This window comes from Lepidochelys kempii, chromosome 9 (assembly GCF_965140285.1).
Source record: "Lepidochelys kempii isolate rLepKem1 chromosome 9, rLepKem1.hap1, whole genome shotgun sequence".
Classification (NCBI taxonomy): domain Eukaryota; kingdom Metazoa; phylum Chordata; order Testudines; family Cheloniidae; genus Lepidochelys; species Lepidochelys kempii.
The window spans coordinates 22,031,629-22,045,547 of record NC_136388.1 but is presented as its reverse complement, the minus strand read 5'-3'; the positions used below and the strand labels follow the sequence as shown (position 1 = coordinate 22,045,547).

The 13,919-nt window shown below is 42.6% G+C and overlaps 1 protein-coding gene across 1 annotated transcript in view; it reads right to left on the bottom strand.

Moving 5' to 3' along the window:
- KPNA4 (karyopherin subunit alpha 4) overlaps positions 1 to 13,919 on the bottom strand; it is a 61,501-nt gene that overhangs the window by 2,659 nt on the left and 44,923 nt on the right. The window contains exons 15-16 of the mRNA XM_073359521.2: positions 11,446 to 11,608; positions 333 to 427 (exon numbers count right to left, since the gene is read on the bottom strand). Coding sequence (XP_073215622.1) covers positions 333 to 427; positions 11,446 to 11,608 — 258 coding nt within the window. The remainder of the gene's footprint in view (positions 1 to 332; positions 428 to 11,445; positions 11,609 to 13,919) is intronic.

Genomic DNA, 13,919 nt, shown 5'->3' with positions numbered 1-13,919 from the left:
GATGTCAATATTAATGTCTTTCTTTTTAGTCTATTTTATTGATAAAGACAGAAAAGATTATAATTTTAGTAAGATGTTTTGTTTTAGAGCATGAATCATTTATTTGTATCACGTGAGAGAATACTGCAGCTTTGGGAGGATGTTCTTTGGTAGCAAAATAATAAAAATGCACAACCTGACACTATGTTACTCAGAGACAACCACAAATAATGCTATAACGCTCACACAGATTTAAGAACTGTTGTAATTATTTCCTTAACCATGTTTGTAAGAAAAGATTAAATATGATTGAAAGCAGAATAGATTACACTACACTGCTACTAGATACTTACATCATCTGAAGAGAAGAACTGATCAATGATCTCATAAGCCAGTTTGTAGATGTCTTCATTTTCATGATTTTGTAGCTGTTCAATTTTCTCCAGCCCTTTAAGAGATGGAATTAAATTAAGCATTAAAATACAGTAGAATTAGAATCTCATTTATCTGACCCTCTGTTAGGCTCTCCACATTAACTGATCAGGACTCCAGGGCCAGAAGTGGGCACTCTCTCTTGTGGCCACTAGATGCTGCTGCAGCAACACACTTTCCCATTCTCCGGATTTTTGATGATCAGATCTGGTCCTGGTCCCAATTAGATTGGATAAACGGGATTCTGCTGTATTATATTTGACAGCCAAGCACAACCTGCTCCATACACATCATGATAATACAAGTTCTAAGTTAATGGTTCTTATGTGCTATACTGTGATATTGTGAATTATCAAGTACTTTTTTTATTATTTAAAAATATCATGGGAAAAGTCTGCAAAATGATTTGGGTTCAACAGATCGTACTCAAACTTCACTTTGTTCATCTTAGCTACAAAGGCACCTCAAATACCAGTGCAAATAAGGAAATCTTAAAATGAGAGTCACTGGGATGAACTGGACATAATATTTTCCAATTACATTTCATGAAATTAATCTACATGGAAGATAATCAGCTCTGTAGTATGCACCCTGCTTTATTGGGAATCCTGAAAGGACAATTGGCTTTAAGGTATAAATACATAGAAGTCACAGGAAACAGTCAAAAGGGTTTTGTGTGCTCTGGTATCAAGATAAAATTAAGGTTTCTTTTAATACTTTTAGCAGATAGTTGAATCATACTCTTTAGTGCTTTGAAATATTCATGATGAAAGTCAGTAAATCCATAACAAAACCAAATTCCAAAGTTAAGTATGAGAGTCATGGTGGGTGAGGTAATACCTTTTATTGGACCAATTGCCGTTCACGAGAAAAGCTTCTGAGCTCCACAGAGCTCTTCTTCAGGACCTATTCACGTGCCTAATCCTACAGTTAAGGATCCTTGTATGTCACAGATTCCATGACTTTCTGTGACCTCTGCAGCGGCTGGTGTGCCAGGCCCAGAGGCTGCCTGAGCCGTTCAGGCAGCCCTTGGGCCAGGCACACCAGCTGCTGCTGGGGCAGTCTCACACCCCCAGCAGCAAGAGTTTGGGTGTGGGGGTACTCAGGGCTGGAGTGCAGGGCACTGCTTACCCAGGACGGGCTCCCCGGAAGGGCTACAGGAACTCCCTTCCCACAGCTCCTAGCTCCATGTGCTGCCTCTGCCAGCAGGCACCACCCCTGTAGCTCCCATTGGCAGCAGTTCCCAGCCCCAGCCCCGCCAACCCTCCCCCCGAGCATCTGTGGCGCCCCCCTGTGCACCTGCGGTACCCCCCAAGGGCTCCCCTATCCCCCAAGTTTTAGTCAGGGGTATACAGTAAAAGTCATGGACAGGTCACGGGCCGTTAATTTTTGTTTACTGCCTGTGACTTTTACTAAAATTGCCTGTGACTAAAACGTAGCCTTAATTATAGTGAGCATGTGCAGTCAGATAAGTTAACAGGACTGCTAGACCTCAACATTTTAGACCAGTTAGATGGCTTAAGGGGATACGTAGTAATAGTTATTCAAATCTGACCAACTCAGCCAACCTCAATTCAAACCCCACCTTGAGCAGAAATTGGGAAAAGGTTGGCTGGCATATTTTTGTTTATTTTGAAGGAATGTAATCAAAGTATTTTTATTAAAAAATTAGACATGTGAACAGTTGCCTGCAGGAGCAGGGCATTTTAGGGGATGGTGCAATGGGGAGTGGAAGAGTCAGGGTTTTGGGACTGCATCAAGGGGCCAGGGATAAATGGTGATAGGGGACATTAGAGGAGTTGGGGGATCAGGTGAAGGACCCATGAGGATAAGTGGCAGGGAGCTGGGGGAGAATAGGGACAGGACCCCACATTCACCCCTTCAGTGTACACATGCATAGAGAGAGGGGCTCAGATCCTTATCCCACCATGTGTGCCAGGATCTGGGGCCTCTTGGCCATCTAGGGGGTCTGAGACAGTCTCCCTGACCCACCTGGTGAGCTGGGATGAACGCCCAGGCCTCTCTGGAGGTATCTGAGCTCTGCTCCCTGCCTCTCTTTATGTGCACCAGGATCTGGGGGATTCCTGCCCATCTATGGGTGTCTGACCCCCCCATGTGCCCCAGCTTCTGGAGGGAGCTTATCTTTCGGGGGTGGGATCTGAGCCCCTCTCCCTTCCACCATGTGAGCTGGGATCTTGGGGAGGGGGGGTACCTGCCAAATTATGGGGGTCTAACCGCACACCTTCTGTGAGCCGGGTTCTGGAACAGAGCTTGCCTTATTTGAGGGTCAAGCCCCACTCCCTACCACCACCCCACCTGAGCTAGTATCTGGGGAAGCTCTGCCCTCTGTACGGGGAGTTTAGAACAGGTATGTTTGAAGCATGTACAAAGAACACACTACTGACACTCGTGTGAGGAGACGAGAATGGGCATGCTTGACCCATATCAAAAACTCATTTTTCAGACTATATTCATCTCCTTCAGCAAGGTGGATAAACAAATCAATGATTTAAAAAAAAAAAAAAGAATTTTTTTGACAAAATGCTTTTTGAGGAAAAAACCTATCTAAAGATAGTTTTAATTAAGATACATTATAGCTCAGATCTCATAATGGAATAAGGATTATAAATTCTAATTCTACAGTAGGAGACAATATATTCATGTAATGTTTAAGAAAAGTTTTGTAAATGAGTTCCAACAGTTCATGGATTAGGGACCCAATCTTACGGTGTTCCAGGGGCTTCTGTATAGATTATTTAGGTTAATCTTTCTATATACCCAATGGGACTCAGTCTAGAAGATATGATCAGAGATGATTAGTTTTGCAGTTCTCAAACAGTGGACTTGTGTCTCCAAAGATAACAGCAAACATTTTTTAAAATAAATAAATAAATAAAATAAAGGTGAGAAATAACACACCTCAACTCTATTGTCCCTCTGCAAATTTGTGTACACAGAGTCAATCCCTTATCTCTCTGTAAAAGTGAAAAGTTACAGAAAGTTCAATGAATGGAAGATTGTTGGGGGTGGAATAGATCTCGACAAGGAGAAGTCGTCTGGAGATAAATGTGAGAAGGGAGGGACAGGCAGTAGAAATAAAAGTGGAACTGTTTGAGCAGCGTATTCCAGAAGTCTTGAGGTCTTTCTGAGTGTAGCCTTCATTGATTTGAGATCTACCATACCATTCTCTCACTAGAAGAGAAAACCTATAATGGCAGCAGGCCGTAAAAGAGATCCAGTTTGGGAATATTTTAATGAAGTTCCTCTACCTGTGGGTAAGACAGGCATGTGTGCAAAATGCAAACAGGGCAACAAAGAAATGCAAGGCCTGGTTGCCTGAGTGAAACATTATAAGAAGTGTTCCTTCTCAGGAAGAAGCTTCGTTGAAGATGATGAAAGGAACATATCTGAACATTCAGGATCTTCAGGTTGGTAAACTTTCTTATTTCATACTTCTTTCTTAAGGACTGCCTGTCTTCCTTCTGACCTACTCTGGAATTCTCATGCTTGAGGAAAAAATATAGTAGTTACTCTATGGTACTACCATTTTAGATGCAGTTGTGATAAAAAATAAATAGCTGAAATGGGCAGATCTTCCTTTTACACTTTCACCTTTGAAGTAGTGCTGAGTGTCAGTGAATGCAATGAGTAATACTAAATGAGCAGTATGGTAATAATAATTAAATAACTGCATTGACTTATTTTGTTTAGGAGAATCCATCCTCAACATATAGGGTTCTGAAGACTATCCACCTTCAAGATCACCATCATTTTTCTATAGTTTCAGAGTTATCTGCCAATGATAGTGTTTCAGTCACGTATGTCACCTAGCCACAGTATATCACCTGTAGCAAAAACAAAAAAAATCTCTATCATCCAGAAACAACCATAGATAAGATTGTGATGAGAACCAGCACATTACAAAAAGAGGTAATTGATGAAACATTGCCCGGTTTATGAAACAAACTCTCCTTTCCGTATGATTGAGAACCCACACTTCATGAACATGGTTCAGTCATTAAGACCAGGATACAGTCCACACAACAGAGCAGATGTCGCAGGCAAATTGCTGGATAAAATGTATGAAAGAGAAATTGAGCAGTGTGCAAAAGGTCTAAAGGGTGAAATTGTTAACCTGAGTCTTGATGGGTGGAGCAATGTCCACAATGATCCTGTTGTATGTGTTTGTGTGACAACAGAAGGGAGTGTCTTCCTTACAGAAACAATTGATACATCAGGAAATGCACACAGAGCAGAATACTTACAAGTAGTAGCAGTAAAAGCTATAACAAACTGAAAAAAAATTCAAATGTGTAGTACGCAGCTTGGTCACAGACAATGCTGTAAATGTATCCAAGATAGGAAGAAATTTAGAAGAGAGTCCAAAGCTAATAACACAGTTGCAGTGTTTATTTGATGCACCTCCTAGCCAAAGACTTCAGTGTTCCAGAAATAAAGGCTAATGTTGTTGAAATTGCAAAATACTTCCGTAACAACTGCTTTGCAGCAGCTGCTCTAAAAAAAGTGGGAGGAACCAAACTCCCCCACAAGATGTGCGATGGAACTCAGTAGTGGACTGTTTTGAGCACTATATCAAGAACTGGCCTAATCTGATGACAGTTTGTGAAACAAAATAGTGAAAAAATAGATGGCATTGTCACAGCCAAAGTTCTCATCATTGGGCTTAAGAGAAATGTTGAACACATGCTGAGTACCCTGAAGCCTATTTCTGTAGCCTTGAACAAAATGCAGGCAAAATAGCTGTTTTATTGCTGACGCTGCTGAAATTTGGAAGGAACTGAGTGAGAGCTTAAAAAGAGAAATACGAAATGACAGAGTTACATTACAAGCATTAAGAAAAACAAACAGGACCAGCACTATCTCCAGCTCGTTTTCTTGCAAATATTCTCAATACTCGGTACCAGGGTCAAACCTTAATTGTTGAAGAAGAGGAGTTGGCTCATCCAGCAATCATCCCTCCATAATGCCAACTACAATAAACTTCAGAGCTAAGGGTGAACCATTCAAGAAATATATGTTTGCTGATGATGTTTTAAAGAAAGACACACCAGTGAACTGGTGGAAGTCACTTAAGCACTTAGATTCAGAGACTATTGAAGTGACAATCTCACTTTTAACAGCAGTAGCTTCTTCTGCCAGTGTAGAAAGAATATATTTTCTTCCTTTGGACTAATTCATTCCAAACTGAGAAATCGTTTGGGACCTGAAAAAGCAGGAAAGGTTGTTTTTCTTTTCCAGATTATGAAAAAACAGAAAAATGTAGGTGAAGACGACTAAGTTAGCTGCAGAAGCCAATATCTTAAGTTTCTCATGTTGACCTGGCTGACATAGTTGATTTAAATTTTTTTTTTAATATTTCATTTAACTATTTTAGTTAAAAACAATTTTAACAAAAAAACTCCCCTGATTTTAAAAAACTTGAACGTTTAACTAAATTCAAAAATTCATATCCTTGTTTTGTTAAATTATTATATGTTTGCTGTCAAAGAAAAAAATCCAGAATACATAATGTTGTTTTAGTTAAATAAAATAATTTAAAAATCTGTCTGGTGATGTTCTCATCCAAATACAACATGGCAAAAAAATCCTCCACATATTAATGATTAACATGTTGAATTGGAGATAGTTCACCTCCTAATGACTTCATAAATATCTGCTTCAATTACCTTTGGTAAATGAAATAACCAAGCATTCATCATCTGATATAGCTGTAAAACTAATCTGAAAAGTTTTCAAAATAAATCACTTTAAAAATGTATAGTGTGTACCTTCTAAAACTGAAACCTACATCTATCTCTGAGTTGTGAAGAATATGTATTAAGGTTATAACAACCAACAAGAATGCACTTTTATGTAGAAATCCATGATTAAAATCGAGTCTTCCTGGCTAGTGATTTAAATGATTCAAAGCAATTTGATTTAAATCAAATCCACCCTGCCTTCAGGTGTTCTCATTCAGATGAGACCATCACATTGAGATGAATGGGCCACTTCACACCTCTGTGTGTTCTATGCTGCAGATGGATGTGTAGAGCTCTGTGTTAAACCTAGAGAGGCTATGGGAGTAGGGGAGGGAAACGTATGGGGAAACTCAGACTAGCCAAGGATCAGTAGTCCACTTGGCACTTGTAGTTAGCATGTAGAACACAAGGACTTATGCTAACAAGTTTTCTTTCTGTAACCCCACCCCCAGAAATTAAATGACAAAAAAAAGTAGGCCATGTCTACATTACCACTTACGTTGGCAAAAACTTATGCCACTCAGGGGTGTGGGGAGGGCTCGTTTTGGAGATACATCTTTCCTACAATACCATATGGAGAAGAGCTTTCACTTACCTGGCTAAGTATTTCTAGTCAAGAGATTTCTGGTATTCAGAAGCACATTTTGGACTTTTTCAAAAGGCTCCAGCCATGAAGCAGCCACACTGCTAGATGGAGAGCTTGGGAAGGAGCAGATGTCCATGGTCCCCTGGGATTAAGTCTAGATCTAATGGGAGAGTTAGAGGAGTTGTCAAGTATCAATGTTGACAAGGCCATGCAGTGCTATAAGAATGAGGTGAGCACGGTCTTGTTTTATTTTGAATGCTATTCTGGGCAGTAAAGGAACTGAAGGGAAGGTGCATGGAAGGAAATGCTTCCAGGATAGGAGAAAGGGATCTGTCAGTGAGCCTTGGCTGAGCCCTCTCCAGGAACAGAGCTGAGAGCATTTTCTGTTGGTTCTTGTCGCAAACAGATCCACTTGGGGAGTTCCCCCCAGATGGAAGATGGACTTAGTTATCTCTGGATGTAATGACTGGTTAAGTTGATTGGAGAAGGATCTGCTCAGCTGATCTGCTACCATGTTCTCTTTCCCCGAAAGGTAAGCTGCTCTCTTGGATCTAAAATAGGCCCGAAACCCCCTTTTGCTTTGGGGATCAGGAAATGGAGGGAATAGAAGTCTTGTCCCGAGGGACAATGGAACTTCCTCTGTGGACCCTGCCTGAAGAAGACACTGGACCTCCTGCTGAAGGGCAATCTCGTGAGAGAGTGATTCCTGAAGAGGGACAGGGGAAGGGTAGAAATAAACTGGATGGTACACCCCCGTTCTACCACGCTTAAGACCCACCAATCTGACATTATGCGGGCCCATGCACTTAGGAAGTGAGGTAAGGGATTGGTAAATAAAAGATGGGGAACAGACAGAACTAAGGTAGCTAGTACACTGTCCTTGAATATCCCATCAAAATGCCTATTGGGAAGAGGTGACTAGATGGGATGAGCCTCTCTCATCCGAGATGGTGGCTGGTCCATAAGTTGTGGTGGGGAGGCTGCCTGGAACCAGTCTTGGTACCAGGGGATGGTGCTCTCTGTTCTGGTGTCTCTGGTGCACGCTTCATGACTGTGTCCAAGAATGTTGAGGGGAGGACCTGGCTGGAGGGGAAGGCTCCACAGTGCCAGAATGGCCATTGATATAAGCCTGGACCCAGTGCTGGGGTTGCTGGATAGCCCACGGTCCCAACAACTCTGATAGGAGATGTAGTGTCCTGGACAAGATAGAGAGGACTTCACTTCTGTGTCCAAAGAGTCAAATGCCTGAGGCAAAGTAGTGGTCGATGCAGATGGGACTGATGAGAGACAGTCTGAGCCCGGTGATAGCAGTACTGCAAAAATCATAGGAGGCTCTCTTCTCAACAAGACAGGCTTCAACAGATGTTTGAGTAATGGTATCACAGGATCTAGATGTGGTGAGGTATAAGTTGCAGGCACAGGCACTGGCTGCGAGCCTTCTGCTGTCGACAATATCAGTACTAAGAGGCTAAGCAAGTCTTCTGCAACTGCATGTGCTGCCAGGGTGATTGGGACTGGCACCGGCTGTTGGGTCTGCAAGTGTCCTTCAAGGAATGGCCTTAACAAACATGGCACAGAGTCCGGAGGCAGTGAGACCCCCTTGGGAGGTGACGAGCTTTCCAGGGATGGCCTCTCTCTCAAATGCCTTTGTGGAGCGTCTGCCTCGGTCATGCTTCAGTGCCAACGCAGAAGAGCAAGAGGTGGAACCTGAGAAAGGTCTGAAGTTTTTTTTTTGGTACAGGGGAATGGGACTGAGGAACTGCAGACATCTGTTGGGGTGCTCCATACTGAAGATGAAGTACTTGGGGCACTTTACTCCTGTGACCCTTTCTGATGGGGGTTGAAGTGCTGCTTCCATAAGCAAGAACTTAAGCCATGCCTCCCTATCTCTTTTTGAGTGGGGTTTGAAACTTTTACAGATGAAATGTGTGTGACTGATGTGGGATTCTCCTAAGCTTTCAGGCAGGACAGATGCAGGTAGCTGACTGGAACAGGATTTGCAGAAGTCTTGCAGGACTTAAACCTCGGTGAGCAAGGTATCATTCCAGTACCAGCAGTGAAAGAGGACAAAAGGTCAAAAGAGACCAAAAATGGAAACCTAGCTGTTCAATCATCAACAATTGACTAAAAAAAAAACAAAAAACTTACTATACCTAACTATATACAAAGAAGAACGAGAGAAGTACTTGAATTAACCAAGTCTGCATTTGCACCAATCATCACTGGTGATAAGATGGAACTGGATGGGGATGGGGAAAGCTCTGCTCTTTTATACCAGCACACAACGGCATGCGGCAGAGGGCACTCAAGCCACCCCAATGGATACTACTGAGGGGAAAAAGAACTCACCTACAATGGATATGATGTGCAATTACTCAAAGAGCCCAAACGTCACAAAGCCCGAAAAAAAGAGTTAAGGTTATGTGGGAGCGTACCTTAACTATCCCTCTTAAAGTGATGCCCCAAAACACCCATAACACATTTGCACCCTGCCTTTTCACTCTATAGGAAAGGAACTACCCTGCCCTATAGTAAAATACTTAGCTTATACTCCTGACAGAGTCTTGTGAAATTTAACAACCACTTTATACTTAGTCACAGGATACATCTAAATCTATACTTGTCCTTACCCATCAGTAAACCCACAGACTGCTCTCATAACCCACCTGACTGCTGATAATCCCTGTGTCAAGATTCTCCCCACCCCCTAGCGCCTTGCTACTAAATGGTACATCTACAAAGTAATTGATCACCCGTGGCTGTCCTGAGTCGCTGGTGCAGGGCTGTAAAATTTCTGTGTAGTTGTTTGGGCTTAGTCTGGAGCCTGAGCCCTTGGACTCAAGTGGGGAGGGTCCCTGAGCCCAAACATCTACACTGCAATTTTTAGCCCTGCAGCTCAAGCCTGAGTCAGCTGACCTGGGCCAGCCGCAACCATGCCTCAGGTCTTTTATTCCAGGGTAGATGTACCCTAAGACAACCTATCACAATTTTGAAATAAAATGATATAGCTAGCTCCTCAGGGTTCACATTCTGCCCTTTCCGTTACTCATACACAAGGTGAGTGCAAACTCTGATCTCCTCATATGACAATCACAGCTCTGTGAGGCTCTCAAACTAATCTAACTCGTCAGCTCAAACACACCCTTTCCAACCTGTCCCACCTATTGCCTCCACAGTTAAACCAATCAGTCAACACAGCTACAACTCACAAACTGAATGCAGCTGCAGAGAGTATGCAGATAAATCCCAGTGGCTATTCCCAGCTCTAGGGGACCAGAGTCAAGGTTACATGAACATGTATCATAACTCCATATTTACTGGTTTCCTGAAGTTTGCTGAACTAAATGTTCTGCAAGGACATGAACTCCCACTGGCCAGCTTAACTCTGCCTTAGCAAAATTTTTTTGCCATTTTATCTACTGAGTGGCAAAAGGCAGTTTCTCCCTCTTGTGGCTACCATATCTCCATAGTATTCAAAATATATATTATATATATGCTTGTCTCCCCATGGAATTGTTCCTGATTAGCTGCATGTGTGTATACTTACTCCGGAATACATTTGTTCCGGTTTAGTTTAATCCACTTTAACATGTGTAGACAAGTCCTTAATGGCAGAATTATGTCAGATATAAAGAAAAAGCCTGAGATGTGTCCTACTAATCATACTTATCAAACAAGTAGTACATTAAGATAAAAGTAGCAGAGAGTTTTATGCTGCCTTACAAAAGATTCATAATTAAATCACTCGATTGAAACTGAGAATCTGGTTTAATTACCAACTCTGCCACAGACTTCCTGTGTGACTTTTGGCAAGTCACTCTGTGCCTCAGTTCTCTAACTGTAAAAGTTTCCCAGAGATTTGGGGAAAATAAAAACTGATTAAAGTTTGAGGTGCTCAGATACTATGGTGATTACCTAGACAATTAGACTGTACTACCGCTGTGTAGAATATATCTAATATGTATCTATCTATCCATCCAGCAGATAGAGGCACAGCTAAATATATCAAGAAGTTCTAAGAGTTTATTTTAAACATAATATATAGTTACTCAAATACCTCTCACTTTAGAATGTTCCCTCCTGAACTTCATCTATTCATACTATACATCCATGGACTTTGCATTTCTTATTTTAAGGAGCACCACTCTCTGATCTCAGTGAAGTTACTTGCAACGTAGGAGTTTTCCACAGAACTTGTAGTGGTAACTAAATTAAACATTTAATACTAAAATGGTTTATTTTTCTCAAAGAGAGCTCCAACTGGATGGTAGCTGTTTAAGTGTTTAACAATTTAAAAAAATAAAAACATGCCTGAAAGCCATTAACAAAATTACCACTTAATATTTTGTTTTAAAATTTACCTGGGCATAATTTGACCAAGTCTGATTCAGTTTACAGCCTATGAGGTAAAGGTACCCTCCATGTACTAATTTGTGAAATATATTTTTCTAGTTAGGTCATATACACTACATATATTCAATTTAAGGTTTCTTCAAATAGAAAAGTTTGTTAAAATATCTCAAATCACTAAGTGAACCTTATACTGAGATTTGATACAAACAGTTAAACAAAAAATAAGACAAAGATGCAATAAACGGCAAAGTCCATGAGTATATTTGTGGTTAATGTTCAAACCATTAGTTATAATAATAACAGTAACACCAACTAGTTATTCAAAAATCATACCTCCACACTCTTCTATAAGATTGGCTATGGTCTCTGCTTCATCTTCAGCCATTTTTAATATATTACTTAGTCCATCCAGCACTACTTGTACAACTTGAGCATCTTTTACTGTTAACAAGTTGCAAAAGGGAGGAATTACATTTTGTTGAATTAGATATGCCACCTAGGAAAGAAAACATACATAAAGTTAAAATGTAACAGTAAATAGTGTGTGACAGGTAAAAAGATGCAAGAAAAGGAAGGGAAGCTACTGGCACCACAAAAAAAATATTTTTGATAGACAGAAGAGACAAGAAGGAAAGGCTACATGAAATAAGAAAAAAGTTTATTCAAAGTATGCACTCAACAGTATAAGGAAGTTGCTTACCTTATAGTACTATAGGTACTATACTATAAGTTTGGGCTGTCAAGCGATTAAAAAAATCAATCATGATTAATCTCGCTGTTTAAACAATAAAATACTGTTTATTTAAATATTTTTGGATGTTTTCTGCATTTTCAAATATATTGATTTCAATTACAACAGAATACAAAGTGTACAGTGCTCACTTTATTTTTATTACAAATATTTGCACTGTAAAAATGATAAAGGAAATAGTATTTTTCAATTCCCCCATTGCAAGTACTGCAGTGCAACTTCGATCATGAAAGTTGAACTTACAAATGTAGCATTATGTACAAAAATAACTGCATGCAAAAATAAAAATGTAACACTGTAGAGCCTACAAGTCCACTCAGTCCTACTTCTTGCTCAGACAAAAAAGTGTGTTCATATTTGTGGGAGATAATGCTGCCTGCTTCTTGTTTATGTCATGTGAAAGTCTGAACAGGCACTCATGTGGCACTGCTGTAGCTGGCGTCGCAAGATATTTACTTGCCAGATGCGCTAAAGATTCATATGTCCCTTCATGCTTCAACCACCATCCCAGAGAACGTGTCCATGCTGATGACAGATTCTGCTCGATAACAATCCAAAGCAATATGGACTGATGCATGTTCATTTTCATCATCTGAGTCAGATGCCACCAGCACAGGGGTGGGCAAACTATGGGCGGTGGTCCGGATTTGGCCCCTCAGGGCTTTGCATCTGGCCTGCGGGATTGCCACACTGCAGGCCCCACGCTGCTTGGGAAGTGGCTGGCACCACGTCCCTGCGGCCCCTGGGGAGGAGAGGCAGAGGACTCCGCATGCTGTCCTTGACTGTGGGTACCTCCCCCGAAGCTCCCATTGGCCAGGAATGGGGCCAATAGAAACTTCAGGGGAGGTACCCACAGGCAAGGGCAGCATGGAGCTCTCTGCTCCCCTGGGGCTGCAGGGATGTGGTGCCGGCCGCTTCCCAGAGCGGCACGGGGCTGGGAGGGAGCCTGCCTTGTCCCCAGTGTGTGCCACTGCCACCCTGTAGCCACCCCAGGTAAGTGGCGCTGGTCTAGAGCCCACACCCCTCCTGCGCCCCAACCCCCTGCCCTGAGCCTCCTGCCGCACCCCGCGTGAGCCCCCTGCCGCACCCCGCACCCCTCCTACGCCCCAACCCCCTGCCCTGAGCCCCCTCCTGCACTCCGCACCCCTCCCTGCACCACTGTCCTGAGCCCCCTCCCGCACTCCGCACCCCTCCCTGCACCACTGCCCTGAGCCCCCTCCTGCACTGTGCATCCTAGCAGAAACTAGGGGGGGCGCTTTTCTTGACCTGCTGCTCACAAACCGGGTAGAATTAGTGGGGGAAGCAAAAGTGGATGGGAATCTGGGAGGCAGTGACCATGAGTTGGTTGAGTTCAGGATCCTGACGCAGGGAAGAAAGGTAAGCAGCAGGATACGGACCCTGGACTTCAGGAAAGCAGACTTCGACTCCCTCAGGGAACGGATGGCCAGGATCCCCTGGGGGACTAACTTGAAGGGGAAAGGAGTCCAGGAGAGCTGGCTGTATTTCAAGGAATCCCTGTTGAGGTTACAGGGACAAACCATCCCGATGAGTCGAAAGAATAGTAAATATGGCAGGCGACCAGCTTGGCTTAATGGTGAAATCCTAGCGGATCTTAAACATAAAAAAGAAGCTTACAAGAAGTGGAAGGTTGGACATATGACCAGGGAAGAGTATAAAAATATTGCTCGGGCATGTAGGAATGTTATCAGGAGGGCCAAATCGCACCTGGAGCTGCAGCTAGCCAGAGATGTCAAGAGTAACAAGAAGGGTTTCTTCAGGTATGTTGGCAACAAGAAGAAAGCCAAGGAATGTCTGGGCCCCTTACTGAATGAGGGAGGCAACCTAGTGACAGAGGATGTGGAAAAAGCTAATGTACTCAATGCTTTTTTTGCCTCTGTCTTCAGTAACAAGGTCAGCTCCCAGACTGCTGCGCTGGGCATCACAAAATGGGGAAGAGATGGCCAGCCCTCTGTGGAGATAGAGGTGGTTAGGGACTATTTAGAAAAGCTGGACGTGCACAAGTCCACGGGGCCGGATGAGTTGCATCCGAGAGTGC